The sequence below is a fragment of the Oncorhynchus kisutch genome, linkage group LG11 (assembly GCF_002021735.2).
Source record: "Oncorhynchus kisutch isolate 150728-3 linkage group LG11, Okis_V2, whole genome shotgun sequence".
Lineage (NCBI taxonomy): Eukaryota > Metazoa > Chordata > Actinopteri > Salmoniformes > Salmonidae > Oncorhynchus > Oncorhynchus kisutch.
Window position 1 is genome coordinate 73,057,445 of NC_034184.2, and position 15,827 is coordinate 73,073,271.

The 15,827-nt window shown below is 42.8% G+C and overlaps 1 protein-coding gene across 12 annotated transcripts in view; it reads left to right on the plus strand.

The window, feature by feature from the left end:
- The window catches only part of LOC109899286 (LIM zinc-binding domain-containing Nebulette), a 111,590-nt gene that overhangs the window by 45,805 nt on the left and 49,958 nt on the right, over nt 1–15,827 (plus strand). For 11 of the 12 annotated variants that reach the window (XM_031836281.1, XM_031836284.1, XM_031836282.1 and 8 more), the window contains exons 4-11: nt 1,715–3,240; nt 9,201–9,790; nt 9,922–9,996; nt 11,402–11,470; nt 11,751–11,852; nt 14,629–14,739; nt 15,050–15,160; nt 15,349–15,459. In XM_031836281.1, coding sequence (XP_031692141.1) covers nt 9,212–9,790; nt 9,922–9,996; nt 11,402–11,470; nt 11,751–11,852; nt 14,629–14,739; nt 15,050–15,160; nt 15,349–15,459 — 1,158 coding nt within the window. In that variant the 5' untranslated portion in view covers nt 1,715–3,240; nt 9,201–9,211. The remainder of the gene's footprint in view (nt 1–1,714; nt 3,241–9,200; nt 9,791–9,921; nt 9,997–11,401; nt 11,471–11,750; nt 11,853–14,628; nt 14,740–15,049; nt 15,161–15,348; nt 15,460–15,827) is intronic. The other variant, XM_020494374.2, reaches the window with a different exon arrangement.

Consider the following 15,827-nt stretch of genomic DNA (forward strand, 5'->3'; position numbering starts at 1 on the left):
ATACTGAGCTATACTGTATGCACTTTTTTGTTGTTGAAATCATATTATTTTATACTAATACAATTGCTCAGAGAAAGAGATTTTGTTGAATATGTAATAATTAATTTGCTCAAAAGGTAGGGGTCAAAATGACACCCATAAAGATTATTATAAATAAAGATGGGAAATCAAAATAAAGTAGTCAAAAGTTTAGTATTTGATCTCATATTCCTAGCGCGCAAGTGCAATGACTACATCAGGATTCTGACTCAATTGTAGTTTTTGGTTGTGTTTCAGATGATTTTGTACCATATAAAATAAATGGTAAATAATGTATTGTATTTTGGAGTCACTTTTATTGTAAATAAGAATAGAATATGTTTCTAAACACTCCTATGCTAACCTCCCATGTTATTGGTAATGGTGAGAGGTTAGCATGTCTTGGGGGTATGATATAAAATGCTAACCTCCCCTGTTATTGGTAATGGTGAGAGTTTAGCATGTCTTGGGGGTATGATATAAAATGCTAACCTCCCATGTTATTGGTAATGGTGAGAGGTTAGCATCTCTTGGGGGTATGATATAAAATGCTAACCTCCCCTGTTATTGGTAATGGTGAGAGTTTAGCATGTCTTGGGGGTATGATATAAAATGCTAACCTCCCATGTTATTGGTAATGGTGAGAGGTTAGCATGTCTTGGGGGTATGATCTTTGATCCTCTAATGCTCTCACTCATCCTTATTCATGATTTATTCAGGACTATACGTACATATTTTAGATTTTTGTATTTCTTGATTTTTGTATTAACACAAGATAATATAATTTGTAATATGTACATGTAGGTAGGGGTAAAGTGACATGAAGCCTTGACTAACGGTAGCCTAGCGGGTAGGAGCGTTGGGCCAGTAACCAAAAGGTTGCTGGATCGAATCCCTGAGATGACAATCTGTTGTTCTGCGCAAGGCCGTTAACCCACTGTTCCCCGGTAGCCGATGACGTGGATATCGATAAAGGCAGCCCCCCCGCACCTCTCTGATTCAGAAGGGTTGGGTTAAGACACATTTCAGTTGAATGCATTCAGTTGTACATCCCCCTTTTCCTTTGCTTTTCTTTACAATCCTATATAGCTAGCAGTCTAGTGATGTATGAATTATTCCTAGTGTGCCCTTGACAAAGTATAATTATTCCACACAATAAGATAACGATCAGGTGTGCCACATTAATACTTTATGTAAGAGCTTATGTCATGATATGAGACTTCAAAGTGTTGGAGAATAAAGCTCTCAAAACTCCAATAGTCAAAGATGAAGGTTTAATTAGAATTCTAATTTGCGTTTAATATGTTCCCTACACAAAGCTATTGTATAGTGTGGGTATCTACAAGATGAACGGCTTTGAATCAAGAATAATTTTGTCGGAATTGTTGTCTTGCTCTTTAGCGATGAGAGGGACTACAAAACAACTGTCCTTTTAAATATTTTCAGAAATTAAATGGAACCAAGTACAAACCTAAACTAACCAGCTTATTTCCAAACAAAACACTTAATTTGTTTTAGACCAGCCTCTTTTTACCCTGGTATCTTCAGTTCAAAACAGCAGGCTCTCTTTCTCATCACAATACTTGTCAGACTATTGTGTTGCACCTTAGAACCACCGTGGAAAGGAAGGATTTTCAAATGGCAAAGTATTACGACTAAGTCGTTTTTCAAATCTCATCCCTGTCTCTTGTTTCAGGTGAAATACAAAAAGGACTTTGAAGATAGCAAAGGCAGAGGCTTCAGCATTGTATCTGACACACCAGAGCAACAGAGACTGAGGAAGACACAGGAGCAGATCAGTAATGTATGCTTCTGTGTGGTCACTTCCTCTATATCCCCTGGTCTCCATGGTTACCCCTCCTTCCTCTTCCTGTCCTTGTTACCTCATCACACCCCTGACCTTAGTGTGGGTGTCCTGTTTGTACTGTTGTGGGGTGTCTGTCAATGTTACGTAATGTGGAGGAATGGAGGAGAGGAAAGTGTCTGAACTGTGTGTGTGTGTTTGTGTGTGCGTGTGTGTGTGCGTGTGTGTGTGTGCGCGCATGTGCTCGTGCGTGCGAGTGAGCGAGCGAGCGAAGTGGTGCGTGAAAGCTGGACGAGTGTGTGAATCAGAGGGTGCATTTTGGTCACTGAGCGAAATCACGGGTTTGCACAACACACACACACACACACACACTCAACATACACTCAACATACAGTATGCTCCTCTCTCTCTTTCTTCTCTTATCTGGTCCTATCAACTCATAATCTCTCTTCAGTATCACAGACTGACTACATTGAAATAATACACGTACCGAATGTCTACCTTTCCATAATGACACCCACACATGCACACACTACAGTACTGGGAAGTGCACGAGGGGCCTTCACACGGCCAGCCTCAGTTTATGTAGATGACATATAACAGTTAAGTGGTGCCAGTGAACATCCCTGTCCCAACCCCTCGACTCAAGAGTATGCTGAGACCAAATGTGCTGCCAAACGAATTCAACACTCCTATCAGGTGAGAAATCTACCTCGGGTGCATCTCAATAGTCTAATTTGGCTTCCTCTCCTCTCCTCGTTTCCTTTATCTGCTACATAAGACAGTGTGGGTGAATCCACATGGGGGATTCCTACTATGGAGGTCCTGCTGTCAAGTGTTTTCACATCAGTTCAAAGGAAAGGAGACAAGGAAAGGACATTGCTTTAGACTGATGACATTGTCTTGGGTCCCCTTTAAATACAACACACTAGGGGCTCTATTCAGTCCTTGGCGCTGAAGATCCGCTTCATAGCACGATTAACAGTTAAAGGTAATGTTCCCACCATCGCTGAGACTTCACTCATGGTAAACGCTGCATATGTCAGAAATTACCTTTACATTTTAAGGATTGAATCCAGCCCTTACTCTTCTACATACTGTATGTTATGTGTCTAACTAATTCCACGGAGGGCCGAGTGTCTCCGGGTTTTCGCTCCTCCCTTGTACTATATTGATGAAATAAGGTCACTGATCAGTTAGGAACTCCCCTCACCTGGTTGTCTAGGTCTTAATTGGACACACTGAAAGGAGAAACCAAAAACCAGCAGACACTCAGCCCTCCATGGAATGAGTTTGTCACCCCTGTTGTATGTGCTCTCACCATATCTGATTTTAGTGCCTGCAGGTCCTCCAGGGGGAGGATAGGGTTACGGGCGCCATCGTCCCAGATGTGCCACATTAAACCACTGCTGATCCAGGTAAGCGACCCCCACTCACTGCCCAGGGCCAACTCGTCTGACTGTGTGATTACATTATTCCGCTGTGTAAACCCACCCGTAGAGTATTACCGTGGATACACCTACCTCCTTCATTAACTAACACATCAGAGCACACGTGGAGGGCACTCTGAAACCAACGCTTGGTTCTGTTACCAGGAGGACACTCTGAACCCTATAGGAAATTCTTTGTTGTTTTGTTGTTTTTTACTCTAAAAAGTGCTATCAGAGAGGAGCATATCAATGCTGCTAGTCTAATCCAAATACCAGCCTAATAAATCTTTATTATATAACATCTATTAAATGCCTGTGTGTGTCATCTAGCACTTTTGGCAGGTTTTCAGGGCCTAAAAGCATCGTGCCAGAGCATGAGACATCTATCCTTCTGCTAATGCTACATTACCCTAAGGTTTAGGTGCTAATGCTAGTTACCGGCTAATGCTACATTACCCTCAGGTTTAGGTGCTAATGCTAGTTAGTGGCTAATGCTACATTACCCTCAGGTTTAGCTGCTAATGCTAGTTAGCAACTAATGCTATATTAGCTTCAGAACAACATGTACACTGTTGACTTGTATATGAATGGTATAGTACTGAGACAGGGTTGAATGCCTCCTGTTTCTGCATCATTGCTAGTATGACGCTAAGAATGCAGAGTGGAGGCCCCCCAATATACACACCCACTCCCCCACTTCTACCGCACTGGCCCAGAATCCTCTGGTGTGGTTTTCAACCACATCTGGGTTGTTACAGGCTCTTTTTAGCGGCACCACGCCTACCAGTCTTACCCTGTTATCAAATCCCAAATAACATGGAAAAACATGCATGGGGTTATTTATACAAACAGTCTTCCCATATGCATCAGCAACTTCATCATACATACAGTTGAAGTCGGAAGTTTACATACTTAGGTTGTCATTAAACCTCGTTTTTAAAACAATCCACACATTTCTTGTTAACAAACTATAGTTTTGGCAAGTCGGTGAGGACATCTACTTTGTGCATGATACAAGTCATTTTTCCAACAATTGTTTACAGACAGATTATTTCACTTATAATTCACTGTATCACAATTCCAGTGGGTCAGAAGTTTACATACACTAAGTTGACTGTGCCTTTAACCAGCTTGTAAAATTCCAGAAAATGATGTCATTGCTTCAGAAGCTTCTGATAGGCTAATTGACATAATTTGAGTCAATTGGAGGTGTACCTGTGGATGTATTTCAAGGCTTACCTTCAAACTCAGTGCCTCTTTGTTTGACATCATTGATTTCAAATCTTTGTTTGAAATCAAAAGAAATCAGCCAAGACCTCTGAAAAAAGTGTAGACCTCCACAGGTCTGGTTCATCCTTGGGAGCAATTTCCAAGCACCTGAAGGTACCACATTCATCTGTACAAACAATAGTACGCAAGTATAATCAGCATGGGACCATGCAGCCGTCATACCTCTCAGGAAGGAGACGAATGTACTTTGGTGCGAAAAGTGCAAATCAATCCCAGAACAACAGCAAAGGATGTTGTGAAGATGCTGGAGGAACCAGGTACAAAAGTATCTATATCCACAGTACAACAAGTCCTATATTGGCATAACCTGAAAGGCTACTCAGCAAGGAAGAAGCCACGGCTCCAAAACCGCCATAAAAAAGCCAGACTACGGTTTGCAACTGCACATGGGGACAAAGATTGTACTTTTTGGAGAAATGTCCTCCGGTTGATGAAATAAAAATAGAACTGTTTGGCCATAATGACCATCATTGTTTGGAGGAAAAAGGGGGAGGCTTGCAAGCTGAAGAACACCATCTCAACGGTTAAGCAGGGGGGTGGCAGCATCATGTTGTCAGGGTGCGTTGCTGCAGGAGGGACTGGTGCACATGAGGGAAGAAAATGATGTGGATATATTGAAGGAATATCTCAAGACATCAGTCAGGAAGTTAAAGCTTGGTTGCAAATGGTTCTTCCAAATGGACAATGACCCCAAGCAGACTTCCAAAGTTGTGGCAAAATGGCTTAGGAACAACAAAGTCAAGGTATTGGAGTGGCCATCACAAAGCCCTATCCTACAATCCCATAGAAAATGTGTGGGCAGAACTGAAAAAGCGTGTGCGAGCAAGGAGGCCTACACACCTGACTCAGTTACACCAGCTCTGTCAGGAGGAATGGGCCAAAATTCACCCAACTTATTGTGGTAAGCTCGTGGAAGGCTACCCAAAACGTTTGACCCAATTTAAGGCAATGCTACCAAATACTAATTGAGTGCATGTTAACTTCTCACCCACTGGGAATGTGATGAAAGAAATAAAAGCTGAAAGAAATAATTTTCTCTGCTATTATTCTGACATTTCACGTTCTTAAAATAAAGTGGTGATCCTAACTGACCTAAGACAGCCCTAAGAATTTTTACTTTGATTAAATGTCAGGAATTGTGAAAATGTATTTGGCTAAAGTGTATGTAAACTTCCGACTTCAACTGTACACGGATATGCAGTAGCTGTTTTGAATTATCCCTAATTTGAAAATAACTGGATAGAAATCCCTTTTCTGTTGCGTTGATTTTGGGACTCATTTTCCTTTTAATCTAACCAGAAAATATAATTTTATTTGGGATTGGTTGTTTATGTTAATGCGGTCCATAGGAGGGGTGCGAGTCCCACTCTAAAGGCTGTCCCATCCCTGTTTCCCTCCTAACCTACCGGTTACTAGTCCAACGCTCTAACCACTAGGCTACCTGCCGCCCCACCTGTGCGAATACAGGATGAGTAAATGATGAATAAATACATTTTAGCTATTGTCAAGGTCATGTTAAAAAACAAACATAAGGTGACTTACTGTAAATCAAGGATTTTAGTTCTCATACTGCATCCCCAATTTAATGCTAACGGACCGAGGCAGTGGATTTTAAAATCAGTACTTTATAAATAGTGCTGACGTGATGTATCAAAAGCACAGGCTTTTGTAGCTCTGATGTAAAATGTGACTAAATGGAAAGTAGCGACAGTGTTCACACGAGGTGAGGTGCAGCAGTGACCACATGATTGGCCCTCAGGTATGTTTATTTTTTATTTTTCTGCAAGCGATGTTGACAGAGCTTCAAAGGAGACAATGATGGGTCGAAACTTTTACATTTTATCTCGAGATTTTGGCTGTTTGGTCCCCCTTTGAAATGGTTGAGTGAACTTAGCAGCCAGATGGCTGCCCTATTAAGCCAGCATCTGACACCCTACTAAAAAAACTATTTTGGCTCATGCCACCCTGTTCATGCTACTGTAAGGACGGGCACACTATTCTTGCAGCCCAAACCTCACTCCACAATGTAAAGTCCAAACCTGAGGTTTTGTTTTCTTCTAAATACGTTGAGCATTTTAATTGAGCCTGCCTGGAGTGCCAGATGGTAGGGAGTTGCACATTTGGGACCATTCCATTGATTCCAGCTCAATCTGGCGAAGCTAATGTGTTTAAAAGAAAACAAATACAGGTTGAACCCAGTTTTCATGCAACATCATTGTCTTCAAAAATTACCCTCTAAAGAGCAGTGCATATTGTGATCCACATTACCTCCAACATATAATCTGCCATAGCGACCTGCAGTGCTATTTAGGCGAGAAGCCTAATGAATGACTTTCACAGTCAATGTGGTGCTCATCTATCTCGGGAATGTCGTGTGTCACAGGAGAACCCAACCAGAAACCTACAAGGCTTCTCCTCTCCAATCCTAAAGGACTGCTAAGATGTTATTTGCTCCATAGTACTACATTTCAATGAACTCTAATTGATTGACACTAATTGATGGTGGAATTGATGGTGGAATTGCTACAGTCCACACCCTTGGCTTCTCTGGGCCGTATGAATAACGTATAAATAAAGCTTTAGGTCACTGACAGTACTCTCAACTGTAAATGAATATTGATGAGCTGGCAATATCATCCCAGACTACCGTTGCTGGTAGTCGTGGCAGAATTGTCTGTTTCTATTAGATTAGACGGTGGACAGGGATGACAGATATGGCTGTTTTTCCACTGTAATAGCCTCGACTGTGTGGAGTACCCCAAAACATGCACATTTCTTGCTGTTTCCTAGAATCTTGTTTGTACTGATTGCAGAGTAGAAGTTGTGCATAGGTGGGTGGGCATGAGGTAATGAGGGTGATGACTGATTTCAGTCAGAAAAACTTAACCCTTCACAGTATCCTATAAATTGACATTAAAACCCTCTTCCTGGGGTTTATTATGGATCTCCATTAGTTCCTGCCAAGCAGCTACTCTTCCTGAGTTCCAAACACATTAAGGCCCTTACATTACATCTAAAACAGTACATCATATAACATTATTACACCATGACATGTTTAAAATACCAAATGTATAATACCACCACACAACAATTTTACTAATAGCCATTGCATGCTTTACAAACAATGTTGAATTGTTTTGTCCTTTTTGTGTGTTCAAAACCCCAAACTTTTTTCCCCCTGACACACTTACTCAGAAGTAAACACATTGGTTTCAGTTCCTCTCAGGTAAACCAGAGAAAGAAAAGTATTGTATAGCAAGCCTGAAATTCACACATCCATCTACACAACGAAAAGAGCATTATACAACTCAGGGGTGTCAAACATACGGCCAGCGGGTGGTTTGACCTAAAAGGTGAAGGCTCTTTTGTGTTGGGGCTGAATAAAGGTGAGGGCTGTGCTACCACAGCTCTGCTCAGTGCCTTTGAGATAAGAGCCCAGGCACATGACCGCATGCAGGAAGAATAGGGCCTTCTTTAACTGACTGCCTATGGACGACCTCTCTGCTAATAGGGAGTGCAGACATGTTGCTAGAGCTATTGACTGGCACACTGCGGTTCCACAGGATCTAGTTTTAAAACAGGAATTCTTCAGATTAGAATGTTAATGTGTTATATTTATTTGCCATCTCTTTGACTTTCTGTGTAATTTAAATGGCTAGAAGCCAGGGCATTGAGAGCAATGCGAAACAACTTGCTTTCTTTGTCTTTTAGAGAACTGTAATTTACTGTATGCTGACGACTTTGCATCTACAAGTGAATTTCCTCATATTCCATCTTGGCAGGATACATAATAACAACAAGTGCTGCTTGTTGCAACATGAGTCACTGAGCCAAATTGAATTTCCTCACTGTAGTGTGTACTGTGGTATCAAGATTTGGTTCCAAATGGGTCTGTTATCCAGTTAAAGCTATCCAGCTTTCTTTGTGCCATACAAACCCAATGCTACCCTATCCACTACATATAATAAGAGGAGAAAACCTCCCACAGGACTGGTGCCTAAAGCCCTATATTTAGGGGTCAATTATGGTAATAGTCAGGTCTAAATGAGGGATATTGAATGTTAATGCCAATTAATTGTGTCCTGCATCCAATCAGCTTGTTTGGAGACTGAGTGGGAGGACGGGAGTGTAAAGCTCTCTGGTAATATTATTCTCATGCCAACTCCTCCATATCTGCTTTATTGGCCTCAACTTTTCACTCCTCTCCACTGGTCTCTTCATTCTGTCATGGTTACCCTTAAGGTCAGGCTAGTGAAGGTTTTTTGTAAGGTTAAAGGTTGAAGGTTAAGGACGGTGTTGCCTTTTTGGACTTGCACTTGTTATCTCAAATAACAAAAATACTTTGGTTATTAGAGGACACGTCTGGATTGGGACATTCCATCCAGTGTGCAACACCTTTCCTGAACCTCCTCACCCTCCCACCCTTAAGACTGGCCCTCTGATTCACATGTACGGCATCACCATTGATAACGCCCTAAGTGGGGTCTAAATCGGGAAAGTGGGGATGATAAGGAGTACCCAACATAGAGTCAAGAGGGAGAGTTGAGGCAGAAAACGAAATCCTTCCAGAACAGCGTTTTGACTCTTAGGCTGGCCACATTTACATTACCTGCCTCAAAACCATCTATTTTGTGTGTTTTACTGTTTTCTTTACCCAGAAGTCACCTAGATGGAAGAAACGTCAGAGGAAACGGGCAGCTTGATGGAAGAAACGTCAGGAAAAGCTCTCACCTCGATGGAAGGAACATTGGTGGAAACAGTCACCTTGATGCATGGAACGTCGGAGGAAACGGTCACCTTGATGCATGGAACGTCGGAGGAAACGGTCACCTTGATGCATGGAACGTCGGAGGAAACGGTCACCTTGATGCATGGAACGTCGGAGGAAACGGTCACCTTGATGGATGGAATGTCAGAGGAAACGGTCACCTTGATGGAAGGAACGTCAGAGGAAACGGTAACCTTGATGGAAGGAACGTCAGAGGAAACGGTCACCTTGATGGAAGGAATGTCAGAGGAAACGGTCACCTTGATGGAAGGAATGTCAGAGGAAACGGTCACCTTGATGGAAGGAATGTCAGAGGAAACAGTCACCTTGATGGAAGGAACGTCAGAGGAAACCGTGTCGGGCGAAGCAGTGGTGGTCAAGCGTGCTACAGGACGAGTCACCTGGATGGAAGAACCATCTGAGGAAACGGTGCTGGGAGAAGCAGCAGTGGACGAGCATGGCACAGAAGGGGCAGTCGAGGTGAGAACACCAGTTGGCGTTGCCCCGGCCTGTGTGTCTTTCTGATGACCTTGGCACAGACGGGCATGCTTTTCTAAAGCTGTGGGGGGATTTATACCTACTGTAGCTATGTTGCTTTGTTCTCCTGTCAGGCCCCGACTGCTAAGCCCGTCTTGCGCAGACCCAGTGTGCATGTCGCTAGGAGGTGCAGTGTTCTAGCAAGTGACGTAAGTAGAATTCATCCTCTGTGTTCTCTAATACAGCCTGTTGTAATTGTGCGAAGTTGTGGCAGGATTCACTGCAGTGTCCAGTAATGGGTTATAGCCACCTGTAAAGGATTTGGAGGAAAGCCCTTGAGGGATTTAGTCATGCCTACACCACAGCACCACAGATGAAGAGGCTTGTTGGCCAATCTGGGGATAATTAATCTGGACTGAAATGAGAGGTTGGACCCTTTTTTGTGCTCAACACCCTTAGGAGATAGAGATTACTATGGAAGCTAAGCTCAAAAAGAGGTGAGTCTGGCATCTGAAGGTGTCCTAAAATAGTTATTTGGGATTTCAGCTGCTTATCATTCAGAAGACCCCGCCCCCTCATTTTTCCTCTGGTCATATGGAGAAAAAACGTGAGGGCGGGATGACTGGTTAAAGAGATTTGTGATTGGCCATTTGAATGTTTCCCTGTTGTCTGTCAACATAATAAACCAATTATTTTGCACCATGAATCTGCATAATTACTTGTTAACCATCTGTGATGTAGAATAATTCCGACATGTCTCAAAGTGCTCTCTAATTATGACACCCACCACTTAGTGGAGATAAAACTTTTAGCAACTGCTGGCCATACAATTTCACACAAGAACGGAGAAGCACTCTGGCTATTTGAATACTTTTGGCAGGAAAAAATTTATTTGTGGAAACATGACATAACAGGACATAAATAATTAACATTCTGACACAACAGTATATTACTTCCGCGTAGTTTTATTATATTTCGTGTTCTCTTTTCCTCTCTCTTCAGTGTCTGAGTCCCCTAGTTGAATACATGGAAATACCTTCTCTATTCCCCCCTGTTCTGGAGATGTAGAAGCTTTTTTTTGCCTGACTTTTTGCTGGTAAAATGTAGAAGGTCAAATATATGCCCCCATTGTAATGCCATGCCAGTGGTTGGTACAGTGTCCAAATGGAAAAGCATTGATAAGCAGTATCAGCCAGAGGAACAATTGTCTAGCTGAGCTTTTGTCTGCTTCATGCTGTAGCTACAATAGACACTGTAACACAACCGGTACAGTCAGACAACGTGCCAAGCAGACCCATACACTTAAGTTACTATATTCATTAGTAATGAGCTCTTAGTGCACGGTCACCCATATAAAGTGCCTTATTAGTTTATTAGCTTCCAACTGGCTCATTCATCCACTCTCCTCTCCCTTGTAACTATTCCCCAGGTCGTTGCTGTAAATGAAAATGTGTTATCAGTCAATTTACCTGGTAAAATAAATGTGTCATTACCTAATTACTGTAGCTTGCAATAAGCTTATTTTCAACCATTATGAGGCCCAACATATCAGCTGTCATCCTACAGGTTTTAACCCTCTGCAGACTGTAACTATGTGCTTTGTTCTCCTGTCAGGCCTCGGCTGCTAAGCCCGTCTTGCCCGAACCCGGTTTTGCCAGGAGATGCAGTGTTCTGGCAAGTGACGTAAGTAGGATTCATCCTCTTTGTTCTTTACAGCCTGTTGTTTTTGTGGGAGGATGTGGCAGGATTGGCTCAGTGTCCAGTAATGGGGTGTAGCCACCTGTAAAGGTTTTGGAGGAAAAGCAGCCTGTGTAGATAACGATATGCTGAAAACGGTATGCTTTGTATCGACCTGTATTTTACTGTTTGTCATGACCATGTTATTAAAATAATATTGTGGGTGGTGGTGGGCCTAAGAAAGACAAAATAACAAAACATAACACTGCTACCTGCTACCCTGTAGGTGAAATACAAGGAGGGCTATGAGAAATCCAAGGCCCAGAACCTCTTCATCCCCGATGTAGAGTTTCAGCATTCCAAGAACATCAACGCTTTCATCTCTGAGGTGAGTTGTGTGTTGTTGACGTCATTCTCTGTCTATATCTCTCTCGCTCTCCCCCTCCCCCTATCTCGCTCTCTCTCTCCCCTGTCCTTGGCACCTTGGCAAACCGCAGAGACACAACACATTCCTCGGCACTGAGCTTTGTCATTCCAGTCACAGGGTCTGTCAGCCCTGTGATAGAAAGGTATTGTTTTGGTGCTCTACTTGTGGATAGACTGTCCTGTCGATTGTTAACAGGCCCTAGTTGTACGTTTAAAGTGCATTCCGCTTCTATCAACACACACATTCATAACACACATACATGTATATGAATGTGTGTAGATGTGTGTACATACATCATGCACATAAACAGACAAACAACAGTTTGACTGAATAAAACTCACATTAATATTCAACACGGATGCTTCACCTTAAGCTCTCACAAGCTTAATATATTCATATAATGTGACCTTTCACTGTGAAAAAGGCTTGGCTGGTCTTTTAAACATGGATAGAAGCAAAAACATTTTTTTACGCTTGGCCCAACATCCTAAAAGCATTAAAACAGTAGTGCATCCTTTCCTCTGGTTATTTTTTTTTAATAAAAAAATAAAAGATGTGCCCCCTTTACCTCCAATTTCATGGTATCCAATTGTTAGTAGTTACTACAGTGGGGCAAAAAAGTATTTAGTCAGCCACCAATTGTGCAAGTTCTCCCTCTTAAAAAGATGAGAGAGGCCTGTAATTTTCATCATAGGTACACTTCAACTATGACAGACAAAATTTGAAAAAAAATCCAGAAAATCACATTGTAGGATTTTTAATGAATTTATTTGCAAATTATGGTGGAAAATAAGTATTTGGTCACCTACAAACAAGCAAGATTTCTGGCTCTCACAGACCTGTAACTTCTTCTTTAAGAGGCTCCTCTGTCCTCTACTCTTTACCTGTATTAATGGCACCTGTTTGAACTTGTTATCAGTATAAAAGACACCTGTCCACAACCTCAGTCACACTCCAAACTCCACTATAGCCAAGACCAAAGAGCTGTCAAAGGACACCAGAAACAAAATTGTAGACCTGCACCAGGCTGGGAAGACTGAATCTGCAATAGGTAAGCAGCTTGGTTTGAAGAAATCAACTGTGGGAGCAATTATTAGGAAATGGAAGACATAATAATGATAATCTCCCTCAATCTGGGGCTCCAAGCAAGATCTCACGCCGTGGGGTCAAAATGATCACAAGAACGGTGAGCAAAAATCCCAGAACCACACGGGGGGACCTAGTGAATGACCTGCAGAGAGCTGGGACCAAAGTAACAAAGTAACACACTACCTACCATCAGTAACACACTACGCCTCCAGGGACTCAAATCCTGCAGTGCCAGATGTGTCCCTCTGCTTAAGCCAGTACATGTCCAGGCCCGTCTGAAGTTTGCTAGAGAGCATTTGGATGATCCAGAAGAAGATTGGGAGAATGTCATATGGTCAGATGAAACCAAAATATAACTTTTTGGTAAAAACTCAACTCGTCGTGTTTGGTGGACAAAGAATGCTGAGTTGCATCCAAAGAACACCATACCTACTGTGAAGCATGGGGGTGGAAACATCATGCTTTGGGGCTGTTTTTCTGCAAAGGGGCCAGGACGACTGGTCCGTGTAAAGGAAAGAATGAATGGGGCCATGTATCGTGAGATTTTGAGTGAAAACCTCCTTCCATTAGCAAGGGCATTGAAGATGAAACGTGGCTGGGTCTTTCAGCATGACACTGATCCCAAACACACCGCCCGGGCAACGAAGGAGAAGCATTTCAAGGTCCTGGAGTGGCCTAGCCAGTCTGCAGATCTCAACCCCATAGAAAATCTTTGGAGGGAGTTGAAAGTCCGTGTTGCCCAGCAACAGCCCCAAAACATCACTGCTCTAGAGGAGATCTGCATGGAGGAATGGGCCAAAATACCAACAACAGTGTGTGAAAACCTTGTGAAGACTTACAGAAAACGTTTGACCTCTGTCATTGCCAACAAAGGGTATATAACAAAGTATTGAGATAAACTTTTGTTTATTGACCAAATACTTATTTTCCACCATAATTTGCAAATAAATTCATTAAAAATCCTACAATGTGATTTTCTGGATTTTTTTCTTCTCATTTTGTCTGTCATAGTTGAAGTGTACCTATGATGAAAATTACAGGCCTCTCTCATCTTTTTAAGTGTGAGAACTTGGACAATTGGTGTCTGACTAAATACTTTTTTGCCCCACTGCATCGCTACAACTCCCGTACGGGCTCGGGAGAGACGAAGGTCGAAAGCCAAGTTTCCTCTGAAACACAACCCAACCAAGTCGTACTGCTTCTTAACACAATGCACATCCAACCCGGAAGCCAGCTGCACCAATGTGTCGGAGGAATCACCGTGCATCTGGCGACCTGGTTAGTGTGCACTGCGCCCGGCCCGTCACAGGAGTCGCTAGTGCGCGATGAGACAAGGATATTCCTACCGGCCATACCCTCCCTAACCCGGACGACGCTAGGCCAATTTGTGTCGCCCCACGAACCTCCCGGACCTCTCGGCGGCCGGCTGCGACAGGGCCTGGGCGTGAACCCAGAGTCTCTAGACCACTGCGCCACCCGGGAGGCCCTTTCCTTATCATTTTAAGTAGTTTTTTCTCGTAAGCACTTAGTCTAAAATGACAATGTTCATAAACTATGACACAGGTATGTTTTGTGTTTGTGCATTTGTCTTAGCATGGATACTAGTAGGGATTATTTGTATTGTCTTTCCATCTCTGTTATGTTTTAGACCAAGTACAAGGAGGAAGGAAAGTTGGAAACAGCAATGTGTCTCTACTCAGTGCTTCCAGAAACAATGGCGACCCAACACGCCAGAGAGGCCTCCGAGCTACAGAGTGAGGTAGTGACATCACACCAAACCTCGTTGTTATTTCAGCCTCGCTGACTTAGCTACACAGAAGCGTTATAGAGTGTAATTGCTTGGCTGCATATGTCCAGCCTGATCATCTTGAGCTTGAAGTCACCCTTCACAGTAATTCCGAAACAGGATGTTATTGTAAAAGACAATGTGTGCTCGAAGACTTACCTGGCTTAAGGTTGAATACGTTCAGTTGGTAAATATGTTAAATGCCACTGAAACACTTTGGCATCAGATAAATAACAAGGATTACAGTAGATATTAATACAATACTAACTTGGTCTTTTTCCAGATCAAGTACAAAGGGAATGTGAAGACGGAGATATCCACTTCTCTCTACTCACTGCTCCCGGAGACCCTTGAGACTCAGTTTGCGAAGGAGCATTCGGACATGCTGAGTGAGGTGAGAAATTTTCCCACTTCTGACACCATTTGGTAACATTGAGAACGAACGACATTCAAATCGGATATCATCCACTTGAGTGGCTGACGCATCAACCACAGTGCCAAGAAGATTCATTCACTTAGCACTGGTCTCGCAATATGCCTAGGAATGGCAGCGTTTTTGGAATGTGCTTGTTTCTTTTCCAGAGCAAGTACAGAGAGGAGGGGAAAAGGGAGATCTCCAGCAGCCTGTACTCGCTGCTTCCAGACACCACTGAGATGCAGCTCTCTAAAACAGTGAAAGAGTTCCAGAGTGAGGTAATACCACCCTCCTCTTCCTCTTCTTCCTTCGCTTCCTCTTCTCATCATGAGGAGGAAAGATTTAACGACCGTATGGTAGCTTTAGTGTTACGCACATGGGGTCACTGTATAAACATTCTTTAACATTCTCCCTTTATTGATTGGCCAACCCGAGATGGCCAGTGGCGAAGACATCCGGGTACCTAGCCTCCATGGTCTGATGGGCAATGAACTGAGTCTACTTCCCAGCCAGACTGTTAGCTACCGTTCAAATCCCATGACCCCAGGCATGATCAATATACCACTGCCAGTATTAAACACAGCCTAGAGTGGTGAGACCAGAATACAATGAGTCAAGCAGTAAAAACCAACTGACGCTATTTCTC